The 10,556-nt window shown below is 34.7% G+C and overlaps 1 protein-coding gene across 2 annotated transcripts; it reads left to right on the top strand.

Annotated features, from left to right (window-relative positions):
• Positions 1-9,091: 9,091 nt before the first annotated feature.
• Positions 9,092-9,835, top strand: LOC121261922 (probable pectinesterase 53). 2 transcript variants are annotated; one of them, XM_041164337.1, is made up of 2 exons: positions 9,092-9,376; positions 9,594-9,835. In XM_041164337.1, exons 1-2 carry the CDS (start codon positions 9,229-9,231, stop codon positions 9,734-9,736), a joined length of 291 nt encoding a protein of 96 aa, XP_041020271.1. In that variant the 5' UTR covers positions 9,092-9,228; the 3' UTR covers positions 9,737-9,835. The 2 variants fall into 2 exon arrangements, with proteins under 2 accessions (XP_041020271.1, XP_041020269.1); XM_041164335.1 differs by having other exon boundaries at positions 9,092-9,470.
• Positions 9,836-10,556: the final 721 nt, after the last annotated feature.

Genomic DNA, 10,556 nt, shown 5'->3' with positions numbered 1-10,556 from the left:
ATCAAAATTATCTGAAAAATATTTAGAGATAAGGGGTGAGTTATCAACAACTCAGTAAGCAGAGGACATATGCTAGCATGCAAACATGAACATTTACAAAGTACAGTATGCAGAACAAAATGTTTTCCAGAGTTATCATGCAGAACAAAACATGTTTTTAAAAGTAATAGAGCGATGATTTTAAGACAAGTAAAACCTATAGTACTTTGACATAACATAACCTGAGCATCATCACCACATCAAAATAGAGCATCTTACAGAGCAGAGACCATGTTTCACCCCCGTGGTAGGATTGTGCTATCCCCAGTGGCCAAACCGGGCAAAGACAGAGGTGAAATCTTTCTCTTATTCTTCTCGGAGCCGCAAGTGTGTACACATGAAAGACCACAATAAAACCACTTTGTTTCCAAAGTGGGTGCACTCAGAGACAGAGAAGTTGGTACCAACCCAAATAGAGCAGAGCATAACAGAGCAGAGCAGAGATATAGTCAGATACAAAATCAGTACACTATGCCAAAGGTTTTCAGATGCCATATCAAAACAAAACAGAGTACCAAAATATAATCAGATCATTCTCACATACTGAAAACAAAAGTCGGAGCATCTTTCTAAATCAATGCACAATTTTTCAGATTCTCAATATCGCTCTTTTTTAGATTTCAGAGACAGCATGACAAAATTTAACTCATGTCTACACAATGCATGTCAGAAAATATTTTTCCTTTTTCGTACAGATTTCATGAGTAGTGCAAATAAGTGACCGAGGTTGGTTTTTCCTAAGTTCTCATTTCATCACAAAATACGTAAGGTTTTCAAAAAGTCAACCTCAGTCTCAATAATTCGTGTAAAACCTAGTATAGGAATCCCGCTTACCTGACTCCTGCAGAGTATTATCTATGTCTTGAAAACGACCTCTAATGATTTCGTCACCTATTGATAGGAACAAAATATACACTAAGTGTTAAAAGACAATTGACACAACTTCTATCTAAATAATTAAAACCCATAATCCCAAATCATATTATAGCAAAAACAACTCACTAAAACAACCATATAATAATCTGGACAGCCCGCACTTCAACCCAAAATACCATATACTAATTTTGATATTGACCTATTCACCCACCAAAGTCAACGTCGAACACAAATAATCAAAATATCAACCCCACTTCAATGGCCCCTAACTGCAAGCAATCACTAACAACTCAACCAAAACAACAATAATGTAACTCCAAATAATTTAACCTCCACTCCAACGGTCGTATAAAAATTCGAATAGTACAAAAACAACCACTACTTAATCCCGAGTATCCATTTGGTTTACTGCACGTCCAACCCAAAATAATCCAACACTCCAAGATCATTCCAACACAAGGTGTTTGCTTACACACAAAAATGCCCGAGAGCTCACGAACTACATATTTCAAATATTACATTGGAGTGAAATAAACTGACTTGAAGTGAAAGTGTGTGTGCGTGCGTAAGATACCGAGAACGAGAATGGCCTACCCGCAAAAGCTAACTTCTCCAGTGATGGCTTCAACGGTTACACGGAAAACAAATTCGGGGACCCACGAAAACGCAATACCAAAAACCACAAAGCAAAAACAAATCTGCAAGTGATGAGAAAGAGAGGGCCGGTTGAGAGGGTTGTAGTTCAGAGTCTTAAATGTCGAATAAAAGAGAGGGAGAAAGAGATACCTGTAGGCAAAAGATTACCAAGTGGAAGAGGAAAAGCCGCATCTGAAGAGAAAATAGAGGTACGCGAGAGAGAGAGGCACATTAATCTGCAGAATTGGAGGGATCGATAGAGTGAGAACCGATTTTGAGGGAAAAGAAAAATGGAGGAAATTTAGGGCATGAGATTCGGACTCACGAAACAGAACCAACGAAAACAAGAGATGGAAACGAGAAGGGAAGTGGGTAACGTGAGAGAGAGAGACACGAGGGAAACCAAAAATCGAAAGAGAGAAACGAGGGAGAAAGAATCGGGGAGAAAAGGTTGAGGAAGGAGGGAAACTTACCCCTAAACGGCGCCGTTTCGCACTCCTCCAAGGAAAGGGCTAGGCCTTTGTGCATGATCCGAGCCTCACAAATACTGGGCCTTACATGTGCTGACTAATTATCATTATGAAAATTTCTTAACATCAATCTGGTTGTCCCAAAACCAAACATGTTGGCCTAGGTCTCCTATGAGAAGAATTGGATGGCCATGTTTTTTAATTAATTTATATATATATATATATATTAAGAACATTATGTCATTATTTATATTACTCGTGAAATATTATTTTTCTATATTTACAAGTTTTTACACTACATACCATCCACGTTGCATAACTTGATTTCAAAAATAAATTTTCAATCTTACAAATAAAATTATACCAAATTTAATAGATAACTATAAGCAAAATAAGCAACCAAGCAAGAGACTCACTAGGTGAGGCAAATTTGAGCCTATTGAAACAAGAAGATTTGTTGTAGCTCAACAAGGTTCAATAAAACTTACCCAAAAATAATGAAAATGTTGCACCTCCTTGGACATTTTGAGCCACATAGCACCTCAATTACCATACAATAATTGGCTTAAAAAAACTTCTTGACATTAGCTGCCAGGAATAACCCTAATATGTTAATTTTCTCCACATTGAATTGATTTGTATACAATGCTTGGTTCAGAATAATCTTGTTCCATTAATTTAGTTGTTTTTTTTTTAAGGTAGAACAAACTCCATTTATTCATAACGAGACATTACAATTTTGACCTGAGATATACAGAATACAAGCCAACTACTGCTTTTAAGACTACTCAATACACAAATTTCTTTGTGACTAACATGGTCTAGTCCATTGCTGTAACTCTCTACAGACAAATTGTCTGAGAGACAACACTCTGTCTTAAGACAGATTTAAGAAACTCCACATTCTGTCCTAAGACAGAATTAAACAACCCCACACTCTGTCTAAGACGGAGTAGAGGACACACTCTATGGACAAAATCCAAGAGACTATGTATATTTTTTTTAACCTAAAACAAAAGAGATAATAAAAAACGTAAACGATACATGAGAAAATAACGGATTACAGCTTGGAAAGCTGTAAATCCTCATTTTCAACCTTAGAGGAAATAAAAAAATGCAAACACCCTGGAAGTACGTGACTTGGTACGTGAGGGACACGCGCCACCCTGGAAGTGCTGTGGAGAATCAGGTATGAAGAAACCGATGGACCAGGTCCTAGAAAAGCTGTGCGTGGCAGCGATAGAGCTCCCCTTGCGGTGACGCGTGGATGTTACGTGTGCACTTTGGGCCTCGCGTGTGGCTCACGCGCCACTCTGTTTGATGAGATTATTTGTCCGTCTGAAGGATTGGCGCCTTAGGAATCTTGCGGTGGGGAACGTGGTGGTCACCTGGCTCCGGAGAACTACATATCTGTATTTCACCCTACTGTGAACGAAAAAATAAAAATAAAACCAGAACAATAAAGGAAAAACAAGAGAGGAGAGGGGGGAGGGATGAGGGAGGAATGGAGAGGGAGGGAGGGAGGAGCCAAAGTTCCAACCCCTCCTCTGGCCTGAGTTTTTTTAGGGGGATTGTGTAGAGAGAAAAGGGAGAGAGCAAGAATAGGGTTTTTTTCTCAGCGCAAGATTTTCTATTATTAATTTAGTTGTTGTTCCATCATGATGTTTACACTCCTTGTCGTCTTCATCAAAATTGCATTCCTACTGCCTAATTCTTCATACCCCATGATCTCCATGACTAAGAGTATTGAGTTCAACCAAATACCCAATTCAAAATAAATAATTCTAATTATCATCCTCACACATTACATACCACATCTATTTCAATTTTCTTTTATTTTTCGTATAAGAAATATATAGTGTATAGATGATAAGAAGAACAACTCAATTAGTTTAACAAGAATAAAAAATAATAAAAATAAAAAATATTATTAAAATATATAAAATGCGTGGTGTGGGATGCTAAATAGCATCCCTCGCCATATATATCCATGGTGAAGAAGACAATAAGAAGGTAAGATTGGGCACATCTTTTATATATATATATATATATATATATATATATATATTTAAATCAATGAAAATATTACGTGTAAGTTTTCAATTGGTAGGTTTAAAAAGGGAGCTTTATTGCACCGGACTAAGGTTCTGTTTGGTTGCAAGACTCAGCTAAGATCAATTCAGTCTAGTCTAATTTTAACCTGAGTCTAACATCCAAACACCCAACTCTCAAATTATCAAACTCATCTCAACTCAAAACTTCATTACACGTGAGATTCACAACTTTTTTCAACTCAACATATCTTTATACGTGGGACCCACAACATTTTTCAATTTTTCATAAATAGTACCAAACTCATTTTACCATCCAAACACATCTAAACTCATTTTAGATGGACCTCACATAACTCACTCCACCTACTCAACTCACTGTTATTTATAAAGAACTCAGCTCAGATTAGCTCAACATCTAAACGCAGCCTAAGTCACTCCCTAATTTGTAATGGGTTTTCTTGGCAATGAGATGAGCAAAACTTGAACCCCTATTAGGGACAAAGCCGAGATTATAATTTTGAGGGGGTCCGCATATTTTATATAGGATTAACTTCTTCAATTGTAATTTTTTTAGCAATACCATTAAAGTGATAAAAATAAAAGAGTGATGATACACATTACTTTTTATACAATTATTTTACAATTAAATTTTATTTATGTTTTAAAATTCAACTATTTTTAGGAAGTTGTTCTGTTATATTAGTTAATTAATTATAGAATATATTGTAAAATAGTTGTACAAATATCATTATTAAAAAAATAAGTGAAAAAATAAATTCAAAACCAAAATAAAAGATGCATTTTTCTTTTACAAAAGTTACAAAAGCAAAAAGTTGATACAACCTTATCTGTCAACTTTCTTCGTGGCCTTGGGGTTCTCACCTGACTTGGTCCGGTCCAGACCCTCTATTTAGGTTGTGTTTATATGTTGAACTGAGTTAAAATAAGTTAAATTTTTTATAAATAGTAGTGAGTTGAGATGATATTATGAATTTTTTGAGATCTACTTAAGTTAAGTTTAGATATATTTAGATGTTTAAATGTATTTATAAGAAGTTAAAAAATGTTGTAAATCTCGCGTGTAAAGAATTGTTGAGTTGAAAAAAATTATGAATCCCACGTGTAAATAGATCTTGAGTTAAATAATATTTAGTGACTTGAGAATTATGTTATTAGATATTAGGTTAGGCTTAAATTTGAACTCAGCTCATATGGACTCAGCTGCTTTCATGTTCCAAACGTAGCTTTCGCTGTTCAGTAAAAAGGAAAAGTTAAAGTCAGTCTCAAATCAACAACGTCCTGAATTTGAACAATTATGAGTGAAAATTTTGAAGCCGTGTGTTTATCTATTGCTATTATAGTAAGATTCTCAATTTTAAAGAAAAAAAATGTCACTTATTATTAATTTTTTTCATCATCTCTAATGTAACAATCAAGGACTGAAAAACTATTTATTATTTTTTACTTATCTATCCATCATTTCGTACCATATCGTGGAATAATGAAAATTACTGCAATAAAATTTCTTTTAGAAGGACAAGTATTTTTGTTCCAAAAACTTTTCATTTCACCTCCAAAATTACGGCTCATTTATTTTCATAGATGAGATGAGTTGAGATTAAAGTTTAAAAGTTGATTACAATATTGTTAGAATATATTTTTTAATATTATTTTTGTTTTGAGATTTAAAAATTTTGAATTGTTTATTTTATTTTGTATTGAAATTTAAAAAAATTGTAATGATTAGATGAGATGACAAGAATTGATAAGTTTCCTGAATACAAACGAGGCAGACGAAAACAATTCCATCCCCAATTTGTTCCAAAAGTTCCGTGCCAAAAATCATTTTTGGTCAAAATTCAAAATTTGGTCTCAAAAGATTTTCTTTGAGATGGATTTTTTGACAAAAAGTTTTCCATCCCAAGCTAATATGTGCTCAAACGCCAATAATATCGTTTAAACATAATTTTTTAGGACGAAATTTCTTCATCCTTAATAGTTGTTTGAATACCAATAATTCCATTTAAAATATAAAAAAATAATAATAATTTGATCCCCAAATCTTTATGGAAATAGATATTGTAATCTTCCTATTATTTTTACAACTGAACATTCTATTGTTAAAACTTAGACATATTATAATAAACAATCGAATGGGTATTTAGCCAATATTTGAATGGCCTCACTTTTTATGTTCAAATGTAATTTTCTCCGCTCCGTAATTGACAATAAAAAAGAAGTTATTATATAGAAATACAACAAGATAATTAATTATGAAAGCAAATATAAATAAATTCTCATGAAGACAAGCCCATTATCCCAACAGTATCAATAATAACAAAGCTATAAAATTGTATGTTAATAACAAACAAAGACACACAAAATCACTTCATTCGAATCCATCGGGTTGATAGCATGAAATTAATTCATATCATGATCTATCACTAGCTTAATCTCCTATTGCTTTTCTCCATTCTCAGCCCTAGCCCATGTAAATGTTCCTGCCAAAAAAAAAAAAGAAAAAAAAGAAATCATAATTTGGCAGCCATAGAACTTGTCTTGAGATCTACACCTCTCGTCGCAAGCCATTTGTACTGAACATTCAAGTAGCATGTCCATCATCAGAATTTCATAAAATGTAGTTATCATCCACGGGATTAAAAGTCATTTCATTGTCACTGCACCAATCATAGCAGTAAACACTGGGACTAAATCGTCGACTCAAACCATAGATGTCCAAGAACAGACTGAGATCATACCAATTTACAAACCACTTATATGGCAACCCCATATGGCACCAATGCGAAAAATGGTCCCTATTTGGCAAGTGTGTGGTATTATAAGGGAAATTAATTATAGACATTTGAAGATAAGTACAAGCGACACTGAAGACTTGCAAAATATGTGTAACTACTATAGATTGTAATGGGCTGAGTTTTCATGATTTAATCATCTCTTTTCCTGTTCCTAATCAAGAGTTCATGTTGTATACTACTCATGTGCTTGGGCTATACCTTTTGGGATTTTAATAGAATCTTTGTTTGGTCATTTATTTAATTCTTGGAAATAAATATGGAGAAAAACACCCATATCGAACTAGTACACTTAAAAGATACAAGCAAACAATTAGCAAGAGGCTAACCATAGAATATTTTGAGAAAAGATCCTTAGGCAGCTGTCACATCCCACTAGCTGAGTGTACGTAGATATTCTTCTCGACAGAGGACGACAGGAGCAACTGTGGCAAAATAAAATAGCATTAATATTCATCGGGTTTGGGAAACCAAGTTGCTAGAAATATATTGAACACTTCACTTGTACAAGTAGATTTTATGGTGGATAACTCCAAATGATACTAACCCCATTTGCAGACCATGAGAGATCCAAGAGTTCCCCGGTGTAGACATAGATCCAAGATTTATATAAATATATATATATATATAATACTATATATATATATATATAGCCCAGTGTCGTATAGACTAAGTACAAAAACCACCCAAAAGCACAACACATCGACACCCTAACTTCATATCTCCCCGGTGTCACAAAAAACCACCCAAAAAATGTGCCCTTCTATGAGAAGCCCCTTATGGGCCGGGGGAATCGTTACACTGAGTCTGTCGAATTGACTCAGTGAACGACGGGAAAGCCCTAAAGAAAGACTGCATCAGATTGTCATTTTGTATCTGATGCTCCCTCAGCTCCCGCAACTCTGTCCTCATTTCATCCAGCTAACTCTTGTAAGCTTCAGCATCCTTCTTATATTGTTCAGCATCCTTCTTATATTGTTCAGAATCTTTCTTGTGCTTTTCAGCCTCAGACATGTATTGTTGCATTTGAAGTTTGTCACATTGTCTACTTGACTCGGGGATGACCATTTCCCCAAGTCCCCGTGCATATCCAGGTCGATGGCCAAGAACCTCCCTAAAGACAGTCGCTGCTGCCTCATCACTACGTTGCTCTGGTCCTAGGCCATCTAACCTACCTTGCATCTCCTTCTGCACATTGACAAAGCAACGATTAGAAACAAATTTAAAGCTAGTGCTATGTTAATATTTATCACGTATAGAAAGAAACATAGATCCCAACGGTTGTTTCTGTACTACTCACATAAGTAGTTTTTGTAGCAGGTGATACAAATGCATTCTTTTTCTTCGACCAACGCGTCTCTTTGTAGAAGTCATCCAACTTTTGTCCATCTAAACAAAGACATGGTGGGGAAGAAAGTTAGGTCAGCAGAGACTTTAAATATATAAGTTCGATGAAAAACTCACCATAGGCCAAATGTTGGGATAGGAAAAGTACAAGTTAACTTGAATCAGATTTATGAATGTGGCTAGCTAGGCATCTCAGAAGGTTTAAACTCGAAGCCATTTTCAAGGATAATTGGCTAACAAAACTTATATGGGAGCTACAATGTTTATGACATCATATGATGCCATATGTCCCAAAAAAATTTTAAACCGGGGGGAGGTAGCTATATGAATTAACGTGAGTCAAGTATCGATGAGGACGCTAGCTACTCCATCCCTAGTTTTTTGTCTTAAGGTTGTAATGTGTATTGATATATATATATATATATATATGTATATATATGTATTTATCAAGACTGGACCAATAATGTTTGATTGTGATAGTAATAACCGTCGATGGCCAACTACATGTCTAAGCCCCTTCCCTCTCATGTGTATATATATATATATATCCATGTGTGTGTGTGTGTGTGTGTGGGTATGTATGAGATATACACATGATATATATAGACTTGCAAATGAACAACATCACCCAAATGAACAACATGGATATATATATATATATATATATATATATATATATATATCCATGTGTGTGTGTGTGTGTGGGTACGTATGAGATATACACGTGTGTGTGGGGCTAACCATGCATTTATGTACGTAAGGGAGATCGAGTATTGATTCTCAGTCTGTTGAATACTCTCTGCACAATGGCACGCTATATATTGACTTGAATATATAACTAGGTTGATAACATGTTTAAATTAGAATATTAACTATGTTCAGATAAAAAGCCTACACATGTACTAAAACAACTTGTTGACTAAATATGATGAATGCATGCATTATACTGATAATTAAAGAGTAGTTTAAAATGTTTTGAAGGTTTTTCACATCATGCAGAACGGCTATTTAAACTCCATTGCAAAGAAGGTGGCCTCCCTCACAGCCCAAAAGCAGAGCAATGCCTCATTGGGAAGTGGGTTTTCGTTCAAAGACAGTGTAGTAACAGGGAGTGGCCAGGTTTACCTTGGCAGAGCATGGGGTGAGTATTCCAGGGTGGTTTTCTCATACACATTCTTGGACAAGGTTGTTCTTCCCCAAGGGTGGAGTGATTGGGGTGATCAAAAGCGGGATTCGTAAGTGTATATATATATATATAGCACTACTACTCTTGGAAAATCAAATATGATCAAATGATTCATTAAAAGTTAGTGATCAGTTCTTGCGCATAATCTATATATTCTTTGGGGTTGTTGCAGAGGAGTGTATTATGGAGAATACAAATGTAGTGGACCAGGAGCCAACTCAACAGGAAGAGTGCCTTGGGCTAGAATGCTCACCAATGAAGAGGCTGAGCCTTTTATTGGGACTCACTATGTTGAAGACAATACTTGGCTCATAAAACCTCTTTAGGTAATTATTATTATTTTCTTTTTTTCCAACCATCCTTATAAAATAAAATATTGCTTCCTAGCAGCTACTTGGTGAAAATTTATATTAATATTCATTGTCATTTATTTAGTAATATTGAAGTACTGCAATTAAAAAAAAACTAAAATTATATATAATATATATATATATATATGTAAGCTATAACGTACAAGTGAAATAAAATTATTGCAAGGATTTTCAGAATTATGATGGATCGATCTCAAGCTAGCAATTATTCCTGAGCCATATATATATATATATATATATATATATATATATATATATATATATAGATATGTATATATATAGCTAGTGCACTTTGTGGAGGACCCTGCTGGCCTGACCCCAAAAAATGTGTGCACCATTGAAAATGGAGGCAGCAGTATAATATATATATTGTCGATCGATAGTGGAATCATGAATACCGGAGTATTAATTGGCATCACTTCATGAATTCTTAACCGAAGCTTTAATTCTAACAACAATACCACTATCATGCTAACTCCTATATACACACACACACACACACACACACACACACACACACACACACACACATACACGCACATGATATATAAAAGAAACGCGAGGTACTGTAAACTCGGTAATAATCAAACAATGAACAATTAACGCTTTATTAATGTACCAGTACTATACAACTTTCCGGCCTTATACAGAAATATAAAAAATGTATGGATATGTATATATATATATATGTGTGTGTGTGTGTGTGTGTGTGTGTGTGTGTGTGTGTGTGTGTATAAACCACATGTACTGATCGTCGAAATCAT

The sequence above is a fragment of the Juglans microcarpa x Juglans regia genome, chromosome 4S, assembly GCF_004785595.1.
Source record: "Juglans microcarpa x Juglans regia isolate MS1-56 chromosome 4S, Jm3101_v1.0, whole genome shotgun sequence".
Classification (NCBI taxonomy): domain Eukaryota; kingdom Viridiplantae; phylum Streptophyta; class Magnoliopsida; order Fagales; family Juglandaceae; genus Juglans; species Juglans microcarpa x Juglans regia.
Note: the sequence above shows the minus strand (reverse complement) of the source record. Positions and strands in the feature narration are given on the sequence as shown.

Coding starts and splice junctions, on each gene's coding strand:
- LOC121261922 (XM_041164335.1), top strand. CDS start 9,229: ATGCAGAACGGCTATTTAAACTCCATTGCAAAGAAGGTGGCCTCCCTC. Junction 9,471..9,593: donor GGTGATCAAAAGCGGGATTC/GTAAGTGTATAT, acceptor GGGTTGTTGCAG/AGGAGTGTATTATGGAGAAT.